Source organism: Microcaecilia unicolor, chromosome 4 (assembly GCF_901765095.1).
Source record: "Microcaecilia unicolor chromosome 4, aMicUni1.1, whole genome shotgun sequence".
Classification (NCBI taxonomy): Eukaryota; Metazoa; Chordata; class Amphibia; order Gymnophiona; family Siphonopidae; genus Microcaecilia; species Microcaecilia unicolor.
In genome coordinates this window covers 292,985,994-293,004,741 of record NC_044034.1, presented here as the reverse complement: position 1 = coordinate 293,004,741, position 18,748 = coordinate 292,985,994, and the positions used below count along the sequence as shown (strand labels likewise).

The following is an 18,748-nucleotide window of genomic DNA, read 5'->3' as shown; positions in this document are numbered from 1 at the left end:
AAGGATATAGAATTTTGAATCTGAAAACTGGCATTGTTGGCATAAGACATGTTACATATTTTGATGAAAACAAAAGGGTTGATAAAGGCTGGATTATCCCAGATGAGCCTTATCATCCAGAATATGAAACTAGAACCATAATAGACATGCCAGTGTATATAAATGCCATACCAAGGCAGATGTCTGAAAGCAACTCATCTGTATCTAACGAGGAACAGGCAGAGGAAGCAGACACAGAAAGGATCATTGAAGAAGACAGTACAGTTGGAGAAGGGGAATCAATTGGAGAAGAACTCTCAGATTTAGAGGATGCGGAAAGGTCAGACCAACCTGTTGTCAGACGCTCATCCAGGGAAAACAAAGGTGTTCCACCCCCAAGACTGTCTTACCTAACAAAGTCAGCAGAAGCTCAAGAGCCCTTAACATGGGATGAGATTGAGAAAATGCCAGCAGAAGAAGCTGCTGAATGGCATAAAGCTGCACAAGAAGAAATTGATGCATTGGATAAAAATAATACTTGGATTCTTACAAAATTACCTCCTGGCAAGAAAGCTATAGGATGCAAATGGGTATTCAAGTTAAAAAGGAATGCACAAGGAAAAGTGGAAAGGTATAAAGCCAGATTAGTGGCAAAGGGATATCTTCAAAATTATGGAGAAGATTTTGATGAAGTGTTTGCACCTGTAGTGAAACACACGACAATCAGAACACTTCTGAGCATTGCAGTCTCAAAAGGCATGCAAGTCAACCACATTGATGTGAAAACAGCATTTCTTCACGGAGATATAACTGAAGACTTGTACATGGAACAGCCAACAGGTTTCATAAATACAAAACAAAGACAGCTAGTGTGTAAATTAAACAAAGGTCTTTATGGATTAAAGCAAAGTGCAAAATGTTGGAATGATAAATTGCATGAAATATTGACAAATTTAGGATTTAAGCAAGGTGAAGCAGATAAATGCTTGTACACTAGGTGCACAAATGGACAATATGCATACATTTTAGCTTTTGTTGATGATCTGCTCATTGCAAGCAAAAGTGAGCAAGAGTACAAGGACATTGTAAAGTGTTTAAACCACAATGTTGAGATAAAAGAACTTGGTAATGTGTCATACTATCTTGGTATAGAAATTGAGAAACAAAATGATGGTTCTTATCTTCTAAGCCAGAAGCAGAAAATAAATGAGCTTATTGAAAGTTTAGGTATGCAAGATGCCCAAGTTGTAAGCACTCCCATGATCACTGATTTTCTGAAGGATGAAACAGTAAGAGAACCTTTACCAGATAACATCCAATATAGATCAGCCATAGGTAAGCTTTTATATCTAGCTACCACATACAGGGCTGATATAGCAAATGCAGTAGGAATTTTGAGCAGAAGGGTCAGCTCACCTACCAAATCAGATTGGACTGCAGTTAAAAGGATGGTAAGGTATTTAAAGGGTACCATTGATTGTAAATTAAAGATTTCAGCCAATAGTAATCCAAAACTAATATGTTACTGTGATTCAGATTGGGCAGGGGATCATTCTGATTATAAATCCACAAGTGGATATGTGTTTATGTATGGAAATGTACACATTTCATGGGCCAGTCATAAACAAAGTATTGTGAGTTTGTCTTCTACAGAAGCTGAATATGTGGCTGTATCGGAAGCGTGCAGAGAACTGATGTGGATTGAAAAACTTATGCTGGATTTCGGAATAGCTGAACAGAGACCAATCCAGATAATGGAAGATAATCAGAGCTGCATCCGACTGTCACAGAATGACAAGGTTCAGTCACGCACCAAGCACATCGCAACGAAATACCACAACGTGCGAGAGTTGGTGAAAGAAGGGGTCATCAGTCTACACTATTGTCACACCAGTGAGATGACAGCTGACATCATGACCAAACCGTTACCCAGAGAACATTTTGTGAATCTGCGTATAAAGCTTGGACTTTGTATGAATAAATAATTGCATGACAGTTATGCATGAGAAGGGGTTTGTTGGAATGTAATTGTATTTTTACATGCATTGCCTGTCACCTATTATTTCTCTGTGATTACTCTGTGACCTCTGATGTGAATTACTTAGAGAGGTCACACAGCTATGCAACTTCCTGAGGGGGTTAGATGCAGCACATGCAGCACATGGAGCACATGGAGCTCATGATCTCTCCTAACCTGAGAGGATCTATGGTGGTGTGAGCATCCATTACCATCTAAGCACATGGAAGGAGCTGATAATACAAATGTATAGTAATATGTATATATAAGCCTGTCTGATTATAATCTAACTACAAACTGTGAGTAAACAGATGTTTTGTTACTTCAACTTTAAAGTGACTCAGCAGTGAATTATTCAGGGGTGAATGAGAGAGAGATGAAGAAAGAAATTAACATTTCTAAAGCTGAAGCTGTGTGTACTAAAATCTGCTAATTATTTACTACAAATAATCCAACAGTCTTTGCCCTGCCAGATTTTCAGGATATCAATAATGAATATGCATGCAAGACTCACACACAATGTTTTCACTTGTGTTCTCAAATACTTTTCAAACAGCGGGACCATCATGTATATTAGGAAAAAGATGTGACAAAGATGGGGATGCCTACATGCTACCCATTAGTACCGAATTAACCCACTCTCCCTCCCCAGCACTAAAAAAAAAAAAAAAATTAGAGCGTGTACATGCCAAAGCTACTGCAGGACACCTCAGCGTGCCTCACAGTGGGCATTTTTATTCTGCGATAAGCACATGTTAATGCTTAACACAGCTTAGTAAAAGGGCTCCATAGTGAAGGCTAACCCAGGTTTTCAGGGCAAAAGCTTTAAGGACTGTTTTCTAGATGCAATAATTTGAAAGAGATACTCAGTCCAGCATTGTTACCGGAAGAAAAAGCCACACGTATGAATTTTTCCCAAATTAATAAAATTGTGGGACATTTTAAAATGTGGCATCTGGCAAACTTACCATCATTGTACAATTGAAAGAATTTTGTCAATTCTGGAGACGGTCAAGCATATAAATGTCACACCATCACTTGTAAATCGAGTCACGTGATCTACATAGTTACATGCAGTTGTGACAAGTAAGAAAAACCATCAGTTCGTTAAGCACTTGTATAAACGAACATAAGTCTAACAAAGTGTTAAAACTTGAGGCCCTCTTGGTTAACACATTGCAAACATCAACAACACAATTTTGAGGATCTTAGATTGTTATAGAGCAGACTCCACCACACATCAGAGGTGGAGATAGGAATAGGAGATTATGGCAGAGAGAGCAATTGTAGATTCAGCTATTAGGAACAATAGTGTCTAATGAATTTAAAAATCACATTGAATGGACTGCATATGCTGACACATCAGGGTTGTATTTTAGAACAGCTATTCAATTATGTGACTTTACAGTAAGAGAACTGTTAACACCATTTTAGAATACTTTTGTGATCACAATTGTTAGTAAAATATTTTGAGGCTCATTTCAAAGTAACTTACTTATGTAACTTTGTAAGTCTATGTTAAGTATGTGCTTTGAAAATGGGCACCTTTATGTATTAGAACTTAGTATTATAGCGGTAAAAGAGTACTGCAGAATCATACTATATATAAAGCACACCATGAAAATACATAATTAGTATTGGTTAAGATTTGAATACACAATTGATAAGTATCAAGTCCTCGTTTAGTTTCCTAATGATTCACGTTTAAGTAGGATGACAGTTCCCTCATTTTAATAGGTCAAGACAAGAGACAAAAATGTCAACCCACTAAGAGATTTAAGTTGTTTTATGAATTGATAATTTAAAATAGATTAGCTAAAACATTTTTAGTTTTAAGATCGTTCGTTGACATCAACATTCAGTAGTGTTATTACACCAGACATATTATGGATGCATATGATATTTAACAGCTCAAGACACAATATGATTGGGTATTATAGTTTACTGGTTATACAACTTATTTTGAGGTTGAGAATAAGAGTTAATTTGGGCGTAGTATTATGACATTATACGTTCTATTTAAAATTTGGCGTCTGAGTGGCATGGATACCATGATTAGTGTGTTGAATGAAGGAATGAGACGCTGGCTCAACATGCTTGTAAGTAAGTAATTTATTAAGAATTTTATTGCTCGGTGGGTTAACAGAGAAAGGTTTTTGAAACATGCAGACTCCATAATTTCTGGTATTAGGCATTGAAAGACAATATCCATAAATAGTAGTAGTAGTAGTCAGATTAGTGAGTTCTTGCACCAAGTAGAATGCTGATGAGTCCGGGAATAATAGAGGACCTGGGTTCTGATCGGCAATCGGGCAACCCTGAGGCTTCACCTGCAATGACTGCCGTTCCCCAGAGGTTGAGCCCCTAAGTGCGGGCGGCCGGCAAGGCTTAGGAAAGCAGAGGCTGGAGAACAGGGGCTGAGAAAAGGTCAAATAGGCAGGCAAAAAGAAAACCAAGTATCAGCTCTGGCTGTAGCTTGATAGCTCTCTGTTACAGAGTCTGCTCGGAACGGGTGAACCCTGATACCATCTCGCCTGAGAAAAGCAGCTACTATCACCATTACCTTCTAAAAGGTTCGGGGAGCTGTGGCGAGGCCAAAAGGCAAGGCCCGGAACTGGAAATGTTTTCCCAACACCGCAAACCTCAGAAACCTCTGGTGCGGGGGCCAAATTGGTATGTGCAAGTAAGCTTCTTTCAGGTCTAGAGACGTGAGAAACTCTCCTGGTTGAACCGCAGCAATGACGGAGCGCAGGGTTTCCATGTGGAAATGCCGCACTCTCAGGGACTAGTTCAATTCTTTTAAGTCCAGAAAAGGGCGAAAGGACCCTCCTTTTCGCGGCACCACAAAGTAGATGGAGTATCGGCCGTAGCCGTGTTCGGCGGGAGGTACCGGGGACACGGCCCCTAACTGAATCAGACCTTGCAAAGTCTCCTGTACCGCCGCCCGTTTGGCGGCAGAACCACATCGGGACTCCACAAGCACGTATCTTACTGGGGCGTTGAATTCTATTCTGTATCCATCTCTGATCAGGTCCAGAACCCACTGATCTGAGGAAATATTGGCCCACTCCTCGGCAACGCGGGAAAGACGTCCTTCGATGACAGGAAGCGAGGAGGGGGCCGGCGCACCATCATTGAGAGGGTCGCCCCTGAACTCCAGGCCTAAGGCCGGTGGCTGCAGAACGCTTGTCCGAGCGAAAGGAGTTCCTCTGCTAAAAACGGGCACAAGAAGTGAACCCAGCAGAACGCCCCGGGCGGTACCTTCTACCTTCACAGAAGCGAGGTCTATAAGAGGAGCGGACCGCCTGGCCCTTGGAGGAAGGTCTCGGCCTATCTTCGGGCAAGCGCTGGGGTTTAGGATCACCCAGGCCTTTAACAATTTTCTCCAGCTCCTCACCAAACAGGAGAAGGCCTTGAAAGGGCAACTTCACCAACCTTTGCTTAGAGGCCATGTCCGCTGCCCAATGTCGTAGCCAAATAAGACGGCGAGCCGCCAGTGCTACTGCCATTTGTTTAGCCGAAGCTCTGACAATATCATAAAGGGCATCAGCCAAAAAGGACAAGGCCGACTCCATCCGTGGAGCCACATCCGAGAAGGGCTCCGCTTCATCTCTGGGCTGTTCCAATGCCTGTTGCAACCACGCCAGGCAGGCTCTAGCAGCATAACAACTGCATGCAGACGCCCGAACAGTAAGACCTGCAATTTCAAAGGACCGTTTAAGAGCGGCTTCCAGCCTACGGTCTTGTATATCCTTCAGGGCAACTCCTTCTTCTACCGGGAGGGTGGTTCTCTTTGTCACCGCAGTGTCTAGGGCATCTACTTTAGGCATTGCAAAGCGAGCCAAATGCTCCTCACGCAGAGAGTATAATTGCCCCATAGCCCTGGAAACTTTCAAAGGTCCCTCAGGGTCAGCCCACTGAGCAGAAATAAGCTCTTGGATGAAGTAATGCAAAGGAAAGGCTCGAGCAGACTTCTTGGTACTAGCCATCCTAGGATTCACAGAGGAGGCCGTGCCACTGTCAGGCTGTTCAATAGGCAGAACCTGTAGGGCATCTGAAATAAGCGCTTGCAGCTCATCACGGTGGAAAATCCTCACCGCGGAGGGATCATCCAGATCCTGTGGTAATTCTGCACCTGATTCTGGCTCCTCAGACCACGAAGGCCTGCCAGTACTCTCCAAATCCTCACAACCCGACCACGGGGGGGGGGGGGGGGGGGGGGGGGGGGGGGGGGGGGGGGAAGGAGGTGCACCACAATCTGAAGGGGAATTAGCCCTTCTACGCTTTTCTTTATGCCAATTATCAGTGGAAATAGCCTCAGCGGGCAGTCCCAGGCCAGAATCCACCGGGGGGGGGGGGGGGGGGGGGGGGGGGCAATAGAAGGGGCCTCAGATGACCCTTGAGGGAGAGCTCTTTTCAGCATGTATGCTTTATGCAATAGTAACACAAAATCAGGGGAGAAAACTCTCCCTGGGCACCCAGATCCCGTCCGGGGCTAGCTACTCCCTGAATCACCTCAATTTGAGCCCCCCCCCCGGGCGCAGGGTTCTTCGTCTCTGCGGAGGCCGCGCCATGCGGAGAATTCAAAATAGCGTCCGCTGCCAGCTCTGAGCGGGAAGAATCATCGCTCGCCATGCTCCGGCCAGCTCTTACGCCTGTACAGCACGATTTACAGAGCCCCGCTGCTAATTTGCGCTTGCCACACCGGGAACAGCGCTTTACATTCTCTGCAGCCATCGCCGAAAAATGGCGGAAAATTCAAAATGGCGGTTTCGCGCCATAAACGCCCCGATCGCGGGCCCACTCCGGAGGAGTTAGAAAACACTCTTACCTCACCGGATCGAATATCACAGCTCCGATCCCAAATAATAATCACAGGAAAAAAACCTCTGTTCCAGCGTCACTGCGCCAAAGCACGACGCAACTTATTATTTTTTTTTTTTAACGCTGTGAGGAAAGCAGAGGTAATAAGAACTCCGAAGGCTCAGATGAGTGGGAAAGCCAGGGAAAGGCGAACCAATATGCCTGCATCCACTGATGGTGGGAAAGGACAGGGAAAAGCAAGCCAATGTCCACATCCACGGAGGTATAGGTAAGGCAGGGAAAGGGCTAACCTATGTGCCTTCAAAGTGAAGCTGCTATAGCCTCCAACACCCCTGCTAACAACTGGCAAAAGCACAGGAGCAACCTCCAGGCAGATTTGTGATGGAGCTTGAAGAAGCTGCAGCCACTCTGCTAGGGGGAGATAGAGAATACTGAAGAGGCAGTGGAGCTAGCTGGCCATAGGCACTGTGAAAGTTGAGTGCTATCTCCCCCTGCTGGTTGATGGACACAACCCATTCGTAATGGCTTCATCTGCTTGATGACAAGGAAACATCTGATGCAGTGTGCCCCTATGTACTTTAGCAGCCTGGGCCACAGCCCTAGACGCACCCTCAACCGGCGCTCGCAAGAGCGGGGGAGAAACATGCTGCGCATCCAAAATGGCGTCCGGCGCGACACTCCGTGAAGGAGCCGCGCGGGAAGAACGGCGCTTAACTTTGGCCGCTCTTTTGCCGTCGCCCAAATCAAGGGCAGCCATAGAATTAACGTCTCCCACCTCAAGGGCAGCCCAAGAAGAAGCCGTCCAAGCAGAGTGGCCGGCCAAGATGGCGGAGGCGAGCAGCGGGGGATGGGCGTTTATGGCGGAAAAAACCGCCGCACCGGAGGAAGAACCGGGACACTGACCGGCCTCCAAACTGACACCCAACAAGGGCGAATCAGACTTTAAGACCCCCGCATCCCCGCTAGAAGCGCACACGCGGTCCGGGGAGCGATTCTTTGCGCCCTCGCCCTCCGACGCCATAGGCCACGTGGAGACCGATCGGGGAACCCCCTGCCCGCTACAAAAAGGTAAAAATTACTTGCTTCTCGCTCCGAGCTGTAACGAACTGGTGTCCCAGTGAGTAGCTGCAATAAACGTTGAAATAAACGCCCTTAAGGACGTCCAAAATTTTTTTTTTTTTTTTTTCAACGGAGCCAGCGGGAGGGGGGAGAAAAGGAGGGACCTGGCACCACCAGGTTTGCACTTGCTCAAGAAGAGCCCTCAACCCCAGGTACTCAACAAAACCAAAAAATTAGGCTTGGAGACCTAGCCAGAGTTGCTGCTGTGTGTGACCACCACCTGCTGAGATAGAGAACATACTGGGGAGTTTCCGGCAGCACACGACCACATATAGGGAGGCAAAAGCTTTGCTCTCTATCTCCACCTGCTGGTAGATGGACACAACCCACCAGTCTATGGATTGATCAGCATGATATGGAATTAATTCCTGTGCTCAACCCCTTTCTGCACCTCATGGCTAGTAACATGCGCACGTCTCCCCCAGTGGTAACTGGACGCTTTGGCACACGTTTTCTTGTCAAGTGGTTAAAATTAATAATAATATAGCAGTCTTCTGATAAAACGGACTTAACTTGTTAAGAGTTTAAAGTGTTGAATCAGTAAAGCAGCAATTCTATTAGTAATCACCTTGTAAATGATGAAGCTCTATACCTGCCTCTGCTCTGCCATTTTTATTGTTATGTTTGATTCATATTATTTAAATCACGTAGTTGGATATTCAAAAGGATTTAAACAGTTAACTTTCAAAGTTAGCCACATGATCCTGAAGTTTAAATTTTAGCCACTGAAGGCAGCAGCAGATTTATGTACTTAAGTTATGCACACAAAATTGTAACACATACAACAGGGCTGGAGCTGTTCCAGGACAACTTTTCACTCCGTGTAAAATATATGTGCATAAGTCTGGTCATGATGAAAGGCTGTCCTTCGGTTAGCTTTATTCGATTTTATGCACATGCTGACTTTTTGAATCAGGCCCCACATTTTTACATTGACTAAGAAGCCTAGCAGACAAAGCTTTTTTCTCTTATTTTTCCAAAAATTAAACGACACTGGAGGGCCAGCTATGTAGAAGACTGTCTCCCTGGATACTGCAGAGGCAGTAGCCACAGCTGCTGGGGTAACTTAGTAGCTAGATTTAGGGCCAATGGTTGCAGGGATCAAGGAGCCCTGCTTCATGCCCCCCCCCCCCCCCCCCCCCCCACCTCACCAACCGTTGCTGCGACATCCTTGGGCAGTTGCAAACGAAGCTCCATGGCACCAGATCCAGGTTTTGGTCTGATTCAGCAGGAAATGTACAAAAGAACAGAAGGAAAACTAACTGAACAGAAAAAACTAGAATCCACGTTATGTCTGAACTATAGGTGGACCAGTGAGTGGACTATCAATTAATCCCAATTTAGGGCTTCAAAACATGCAGGTACCAAATAACTGGAAGCCCATACTAAGCGCACAAGGTAACTTAAAAGAGAATGTAATAAGAATATAATTTCACAAGGAACAGGAACAGAAAATCAGCAATACGTCTAAATACCTTCGGTCTTGCTCCTTTTTCTTGCTTGTAGTAGTTAGGCCAGCTTTGATTTCAGTTGCTGCCTTTCTTGTTGGGAAATACGACACCACAGATTTGGGGGTTATAAAACTTGCAGTACTTGGTGTTATGCTAGAGTACTGTCTGTGGATAGTTTTACTGGTCCTGGCTTGAGCAGTCTGTGTAGCTTCCTGTACCCTGTTCTTTTTAATGATGCAGCTCAATTGCTGGCTTTTGGCTGCTACTGAAGTGTTACCATCAGCTGTGACCTTGGATTTCAAGTTTGTCTGCGCTCTAGGCTTATTAGAGACATAAGGAGTGAAGGACTGCTTTTTGGGTGGAAGGCTTTTTGACCAGTTGGGCCTTTCAGCTTTAATTGTATTGACAGTTTTGCATGGCAGACCTGGCCTCTGAATCTGCACACTTTGCTTCACTAGGCTGGTTTTGCTCTGCAGATGTACTGGTTTTTCTGAAGGCAGAGACCTAGAAATGGTATATGTCTGACTTAGCTGACGAGAAGAAATAGCAAGTCCATTTGTTTTGCCTCCTGGTCTTGAGATATTTTGGGATATTTTTTGAAATTTGTCCAGTTTGGCAGAAACCTGAGCCTTACTAGCCACGATTCTATGAATGCCATTTGGATTAGGCTTGTTTTTTGTAACAGGGTTCACAGTCTTCCCATGGACTGAACTAGTCTTAACTCCTGGATTGTTTGAAACAATCCTGGGTTTTGCAGTTCTGCTAATTTCTAATCTCTTTTTCTCAGAAGCTGTCACAGTCTTCACTGGGGGATTGCGGTTACCACAAAGATTATTCTTTAGTGAAGACTTCTCCGCTGTGGACAGTCCACGATTTTGAAGGTTTACAGTGTCCCTCAGTACACCATTACTGGGAACTCGAATAGTCTGCTGCTTTACTATTGTCCTCACTGCTTGTGTTTCACTTGAAACTGTAGTTTTCTTCAGCCCTTGATCTGTTTCAGGTTGCAGTATATGCAGCCGCTGGGTGCACTTTCTGCTTGGTAAATTGCCAGTGCTGCTAGGTCTTGACAGAACAGAAGGCACTGCTTTTCCTAGAAGTTTCTGAGATGTTGTAGTATTTGATAAAGACTGAAAAGTGGTGTTTGCAGGCTTTGCCTTTCTAGCAGGGACTGCATCCCATGCCTGTTTTAAAGGAACTTTATCCTTCTGTTTCACAATCTGAAAGAAAATGTAGAAAACAGAAAAAAATTAAAAGCAATCTCTGACTTTATATTTTAAAAAGAAAACGAAAACCTGATCACTGGTTGGATAATAACTTGCTTTTGGGATACAGCCTCACAATCAACTCATTTATGCATAGGTAGGACATACCATATCAAAACAGTGACCCTGACTGCTGAGGGCTCCACCAGCCATGATGTGAGCTGCTCGACAGTGTGTACGCGAGGGTTCATGACAGACGAGAAGGAAGAGACCATTAATATGAATACAGCCTTAAGTATTTGCTATGTAAAAAGTCAGCTACATGTACAATTCACAAAATGTAATGACATCAGTCATCATCTGAACACTTTCAGCTATGTGAAATGAGCATTAAGTAGTTATAGTAGATCTACTGTGAGCTTCCTTACTTAAATTCATGAGCCTTAATTACCAAGCATCTCTTGCACAAGATGATGAAAATCACCACATTTATGTTTTAACCTCCCTGAGATTTCAGCCAAATTGGCCCTTTTCTCTATAGGAATGCAGAAAAGCACAAAAAAAGGCTTGTTTCTCTATTCAAAGTCTGAGTACACAAATTAAACATTTTAGGAGTGGGTGCAGATCTCAAATAGGCAGTCAGGGTCTGCAATGTCAGAGTGAATGGCTGCATGGGTGATGTTTAAGTCATTCCCATCAGTCTCCCCCTTTATTTGATCTCACCCTCCTTCTCTTAGCCTCCCTTCCATCTCTTCTCACCCTTTTCCACCTGCAGGTCTTTTCTGCTGGCAGGGGTTGGGAACTCCTACCTGTACGATGGTCTTTCCTGTAGCACTGTGTGGGTCTATTCTGTTGCAAACCCCACCAGCATTCCTCTTTCATTTTATTAGATTACAATTTCCAAAGCACATGTACTTCTGAAATTAAACTTCATGCACATAGACCAGTTGTGCACAGCAGGTTCTATTGATAGAGTGAAGTGTGCCTTATGAGATGTTTAAGGATCGAGGTTGTTGAGGGCATGTAAAAAAACAAACTAGGGTCACTAAAGCACTCTTATCTGTGGTAAGTATGCACCTGAAACAGGATAATTGGATAAACAGTTCTGAAGATATTAAGTAATGTGGAGGTAAAGATCTTTCCTTCTAGAAAGGAAGATAACAATGAGAATATTCTGGTTATTTTTATATACTTACAAGTGCAAATTTAGAAACTGGTTGCGGTCGTACATTCTGACGATTAGTGCAGTCCTTCAGGTAGGGTCTAGAAAGGTCACAATGTACAGAATGAGTTTCTCAATAAAACTGTAGAAGGGAAAATTAGGTTCTTACCTTGGTAATTTTCTTTCCTTTAGTCATAGCAGATGAAGCCATTACGTATGGGTTGTGTCCATCAACCAGCAGGGGGAGATAGAGAGCACAACTTTTCACAGTGCCTCATGGCCAGCTAGCTCCACTGCCTCTTCAGTATTTGAAGCTTCCAAAGCAGTATGGCAAACCGCAATGGGAATAACATGAACTTTCCTCACAGCGAACGATGGCCCCATAACAAGGGCATGAACTCAAAAGGAGGGAATGAACACATCCTCCTGGAGGGAATAAACTTGTCCTCCTTATTGTATAACTGGAGGGGATACACGCAACCTCCTGGAGGGAATGTACTCATCCTCCTATAAGTGAACATGAATCCTGAAGACTGTTTTCCAACTTTCTCCCAAGGAAGGAACTTCAGGAAACAAGACCAGAACCTGAAACAGATTCACAGCATACAGACAATCATACAGGGAGGGCTCATGGCTTCATCTGCTATGACTAAAGGAAAGAAAATTTCCAAGGTAAGAACCTAATTATCCCTTCCTTGTCATCAAGCAGATGAAGCCATTACGTATGGGATGTAACAAAGCAATCCCTATATAGGGTGGGAACAGGTCACACCTCGCGCTAGCACTTGTGCTTCAAAACGCGCATCCCTCCTAGCAGCCACATCCAGCCTGTAATGTCAGGCAAAAGAGAGCTTAGAAGCCCATGTTGCTGCACTGCATATCACTTGAGGAGAGAGTGCTCCAGTTTCAGCCCAAGAGGAAGAAATCGCTCTGGTAGAATGCGCCTTAAAGGCTACAGGCAGAGACCGGCCGGCAAGCAGATAAGCTGTGGGCAATAGTGGCTTTAGACGCTGGAGACCCTCTGCGAGGACCTGAGAGCAAAACAAACAGATGATCATAGATCCTGAAAGACTTAGTAATTCGCAGATACTGCAGCAGAGTCCTGCGCACATCCAACAGGTGCAACTGCCCAAAAGATTCTGGAAACTCCTCCTTATCAAAGGAGGGCAAGAAAATAGGCTGGTTTAGGTAAAACGCTGAAACCACCTTAGGCATGAAGGAAGGCACGGTCCAAACCGTGACCCCGGACTCTGAGAATTGCAGAAATGGGTCTCTACAGAACAGCGCCTGGAGCTCTGACACCCGTCTCGCCAAAGTAATGGCCACAAGAAAAACGGCCTTTAGTGTCAAATCTTTCTCCGATGCTCGCCGAAGCGGCTCAAAAGGAGGAGCCTGCAGGGCCTTCAAAACTAGCCCCAGGTTCCAAGCTGGACAGGGTGCTCGCACGGGAGGCCGGAGCCGAAGCACCCCACTAAGAAACCGTGCCACATCTGGATGAGCAGCTAGAGACACGCCTTCAACCTTACCATGAAGGGAGGCCAACGCTGCCACTTGCACCCTCAGGGAATTATAGGCCAAGCCTTTTTGTACACCATCCTGCAAAAAGTCCAGAATCGGAGAGACAGGAGCCCGCATGGGTGTGATCGCTTTTGAAGCACACCAAGACTCAAACTGGCGCCAAATCCTGGCATAAGCCACAGAAGTGGAACGCTTGCGGGCCTGCAGGAGAGTGGAAATGACTGTGTTTGAATAGCCTTTGTCCCTCAATTGCGCCCTCTCAATCGCCATGCCATAAGACCAAAGCGGCAGGCGTCCTCCATGGCTACCGGGCCCTGTGACAACAGGTTCGGTACCAGAGGTAAAGGAAGGGGAGCCTCCACTAGCATCTGACGGAGGTCCGCATACCAAGGCCTCCTGGGCCAATCCGGGGCGATGAGGACCACTTCTCCTGGGTGCAGCCGAATCCGCAGGAGCACGTGCCCTATCAAGGGCCACGCAGGGAACACATATAGTAGGCCCGGAGGCCAGGGCTAAATCAAGGCATCCAACCCTGCCGAGCGAGGATCTCTCCGTCTGCTGAAGAAGCACGGGACTTTGGCATTTGAACTTGTCGCCATAAGATCCATCACAGGCTTGCCCCATTTGGCACATATCTGCAGGAATACTTCGTCTGCTAGTTCCCATTCTGCTGGATCGATCTGATGTCTGCTTAGATAATCGGCTTGCACTTTGCTCTGACCTGCAATGTGAGCTGCAGACAGAAACTGAAGATGCAGCTCGGCCCAGTAGTAAATCTGTTCGGCCTGCGCGGCCAGTGCTCTGCACCGAGTGCCGCCCTGTCGATTTATATAGGCCACTGCTGTCGTGTTGTCCGACATCACTCTGACAGCCAATCCTTCCAGGGTCACTTGAAAGGCCAGAAGCGCCTGAAACACCGCTTTCAACTCCAGGCGGTGGATGGACCACTCCGACTCCTCGGGTGTCCATAGACCCTGGGCATGCTTCCCCTTGCAATGTGCGCCCAAGCCCTTCAGGCTGGCATCTGTCACTACTAGACACCAATCGGGGAGCACCAGCGGCATGCCTCGCCGCAGCATGCCGTCTGAGAGCCACCACTCCATGCTGAGTCAGGCCGCAGGGAGCCAAGAAAGTCTGCATTGATAATCCTGAGAAACTGGAGACCATCTTTGAAGTAGGGAACACTGTAGAGGTCTCAGGTGCACTCTCGCCCAGGGCACCACTTCCAAAGTGGCTGTCATCGATCCCAGCAGCTGGACAATATCCCAAGCTCGCGGGCGGGGCATCCTCAGAAGCAGACGGACCTGATTCTGAAGCTTGCACCGCCTTAGCTCGGGTAGGTATACATAGCCCGAGTCTGTGTCGAACCTGGCCCCCAAATATTCTAGAGATTGCGAGGGGGTCAGGTGACTTTTGGCTATATTGACGACCCAGCCTAGAGACTGAAGTACTGAGACCACTCTGGCTGTAGCTCGATAGCTCTCCGTTACAGAGTCTGCTCAGATGAGCCAGTCGTCTAGGTACGGGTGAACACTGATACCTTCTCGCCTGAGCAAAGCAGCTACTACCACCACCATTACCTTCGAAAAGGTTCGGGGAGCTGTGGCGAGGCCAAAAGGCGAGGCCCGGAACTGGAAATGCTTTCCCAACACCGCAAACCTCAGAAACCTCTGGTGCGGGGGCCAAATTGGTATGTGCAAGTAAGCTTCTTTCAGGTCTAGAGACGTGAGAAACTCTCCTGGCTGTACTGCAGCAATGACGGAGCGCAGGGTTTCCATGTGGAAATGCCGCACTCTCAGGGACTTGTTAAAATTCTTTTAAGTCCAGAATAGGGCGAAAAGACACACCTTTTCGCAGCACCACAAAGTAGATGGAATATCGGCCGTAGCCGTGTTCGGCGGGAGGTACCGGGGACACGGCCCCTAACTGAATTAGACCTTGCAAAGTCTCCTGTACCGCCTCCCGTTTGGCGGCAGAACCGCATCGGGACTCCACAAACACATCTCTTACTGGGGCGTTGAATTCTATTCTGTAGCCATCTCTGATCAGGTCCAGAACCCACTGATCTGAGGAAATATTGGCCCACTCCTCGGCAAAGACGTCCTCCAATGACAGGAAGCGAGGAGGGGGCCGGCGCACCATCATTGAGAGGGTCGTCCCTGAACGCCAGGCCTAAGGCCGGTGGCTGCGGAACGCTTGTCCGAGCGAAAGGAGTTCCTCTGCTGAAAAACGGGCACGAGAAGTGAACCCAGCAGAACGCCCCGGGCGGTACCTTCTAGCTTCCCAGAAGCGAGGTCTATAAGAGGAGTGGACCGCCTGGCCCTTGGAGGAAGGCCTCGGCCTATCTTCGGGCAAGCGCTGGGGTTTAGGATCTCCCAGGCCTTTAACAATTTTTTCCAACTCCTCACCAAATAGGAGAGGGCTTTGAAAGGGCAACTTCACCAACCTTTGCTTAGAGGCCATGTCCGCTGTACAATGTCGTAGCCAAATAAGAGCCGCCACTGCTACTGCCATTTGTTTAGCCGAAGCTCTGACAATATCATAAAGGGCATCAGCCAAAAAGGACAAGGCCGACTCCATCCGCGGAGCCACATCCGAGAAGGGCTCTGCTCCATCTCTGGGCTGTTCCACTGCCTGTTGCAACCACGCCAGGCAGGCTCTAGCAGCATAACAACTGCATGCAGACGCCCGAACATTAAGACCTGCAATTTCAAAGGACTGTTTAAGTGCGGCTTCCAGCCTACGGTCTTGTATATCCTTCAGGGCAACTCCTCCTTCCACAGGGAGGGTAGTTCTCTTTGTCACCGCAGTGACTAGGGCATCTACTATTACAAAGCGAGCCAAATGCTCCTCACGCAGAGGGTATAATTGCCCCGTAGCCCTGGAAACTTTCAAAGGTCCCTCGGGTCAGCCCACTGAGCAGAAATAAGCTCTTGGATGGAGTCATGCAAAGGAAAGGCTCGAGCAGGCTTTTTGGTACTAGCCATCCTAGGATTCACAGAGGAGGCCGTGCCACTGTCAGGCTCTTCAATAGAAAGGACCTGTAGGGCATCTGAAATAAGCGCTGGCAGCTCATTACGGTGGAAAATCCTCACCGCAGAGATCATCCAGATTCTGTGGTAATTCTGCACCTGACTCTGGCTGCTCAGACCACGAAGGCCTGCCAGAACTCTCCGAATCCTCACAGCCCGACCACGGGGGGGCGGGAGGAGGTGCACCACTATCTGAAGGGGAATTAGCCCTTCTACGCTTTTCTTTATGCCAATTATCAGGGAAAATAGCCTCAGCGGGCAGTCCCAAGCCAGAATCCACCGGGGGGGGGGGGGGGGGGCAATAGAAGGGGCCTCAGACAACCCGTCAGGGAGAGCTGTTTTCAGCATGTATGCTTTATGCAACAACAACACAAAAATCAGGGGAGAAAAACCCGCCCTGGGCACCCAGATCCTGTCCGGGGCTAGCCGCTCCCTGAATAGCCTCAATTCGAGGTCCCCCCCCCCCCCCGGGCTCAGGGCTCTCCGTCTCCACGGAGGCCGCGCCTTGCGGAGAATTCAAAATGGCATCCGCTGCCAGCTCTGAGTGGGAAGAATCATCGCTCGCCATGCTCGGGCCGGCTCTTACACCTGTACAGCACGATTTACAGAGCCCCGCTGCTGATTTGCGCTTGCCACACCGGGAACAGCACTTTACATTCACTGCAGCCATCGCCGAAAACGGCAGGAAAATTCAAAATGGCGGTTTCACGCCAAAATCGCCCCGATCGCGGGCCCACCCCGGAGGAGTTAGAAAACACTCTTACCTCACCGGACCAAGTATCACAGCTCCGGTCCCATAGAAGAATCAAAGGAAAACCTCTGTTCCAACGTCGCTGCGCCAAAGCGCGACGCAACTTTTTTTTTTTTTTTAACACTGTGAGGAAAGCAGAGGTAATAAGAACTCCAGAGGTTCAGTTGAGTGGGAAAGGCATGGAAAGGCGAACCAATGTGCCTGCATCCACTGAGTGGGAAAGGACAGGGAAAAGCAAGCTAATATGTCCACATCCACGGGGGCATGGGTAAGACAGGGAAAGGGCTGACCTATGTGCCTTCAAAGTGAAGCTGCTATAGCCTCTAACACCCCGGCTAACAACTGGCAAGCCAGGAGCCACCCCCAGGCAGATTTTTGATGGAGCTCGAAGAAGCTGCAGCCACCCTGCTTGGGGAGACAGAGAATACTGAAGAGGCAGTGGAGCTAGCTGGCCATGAGGCACTGTGAAAGTTGAGTGCTCTCTATCTCCCCCTGCTGGTTGATGGACACAACCCATACGTAATGGCTTCATCTGCTTGATGACAAGGAAATATATTTTATGACCCAACTCATGTGTGTGTTTTCCTAGATTCCAAGGTTGCCAATACTCCTAATCAACAACTAGCAACGTTATCTACATCTACTCCGTAAATTGCAGATTTGGCACATATATTTCTCTTCAAATTTCCTAGCTTAATTAGTGGAATACACGTTTCTCTATCTGCAAGTGTTGTGGACTGGTAAAGGAAGAGAAGGAACTTATATATATACAGTGGGGGAAATAAGTATTTGATCCCTTGCTGATTTTGTAAGTTTGCCCACTGACAAAGACATGAGCAGCCCATAATTGAAGGGTAGGTTATTGGTAACAGTGAGAGATAGCACATCACAAATTAAATCCGGAAAATCACATTGTGGAAAGTATATGAATTTATTTGCATTCTGCAGAGGGAAATAAGTATTTGATCCCCCACCAACCAGTAAGAGATCTGGCCCCTACAGACCAGGTAGATGCTCCAAATCAACTCGTTACCTGCATGACAGACAGCTGTCGGCAATGGTCACCTGTATGAAAGACACCTGTCCACAGACTCAGTGAATCAGTCAGACTCTAACCTCTACAAAATGGCCAAGAGCAAGGAGCTGTCTAAGGATGTCAGGGACAAGATCATACACCTGCACAAGGCTGGAATGGGCTACAAAACCATCAGTAAGACGCTGGGCGAGAAGGAGACAACTGTTGGTGCCATAGTAAGAAAATGGAAGAAGTACAAAATGACTGTCAATCGACAAAGATCTGGGGCTCCACGCAAAATCTCACCTCGTGGGGTATCCTTGATCATGAGGAAGGTTAGAAATCAGCCTACAACTACAAGGGGGGAACTTGTCAATGATCTCAAGGCAGCTGGGACCACTGTCACCACGAAAACCATTGGTAACACATTACGACATAACGGATTGCAATCCTGCAGTGCCCGCAAGGTCCCCCTGCTCCGGAAGGCACATGTGACGGCCCGTCTGAAGTTTGCCAGTGAACACCTGGATGATGCCGAGAGTGATTGGGAGAAGGTGCTGTGGTCAGATGAGACAAAAATTGAGCTCTTTGGCATGAACTCAACTCGCCGTGTTTGGAGGAAGAGAAATGCTGCCTATGACCCAAAGAACACCGTCCCCACTGTCAAGCATGGAG

At 47.0% G+C, this 18,748-nt stretch overlaps 1 protein-coding gene across 2 annotated transcripts in view; it reads right to left on the bottom strand.

Moving 5' to 3' along the window:
* CKAP2L (cytoskeleton associated protein 2 like) overlaps positions 1 to 18,748 on the bottom strand; it is a 95,723-nt gene that overhangs the window by 59,889 nt on the left and 17,086 nt on the right. For both annotated transcript variants that reach the window (XM_030201706.1, XM_030201705.1), the window contains exons 3-4: positions 11,792 to 11,858; positions 9,415 to 10,610 (exon numbers count right to left, since the gene is read on the bottom strand). In XM_030201706.1, coding sequence (XP_030057566.1) covers positions 9,415 to 10,610; positions 11,792 to 11,858 — 1,263 coding nt within the window. The remainder of the gene's footprint in view (positions 1 to 9,414; positions 10,611 to 11,791; positions 11,859 to 18,748) is intronic.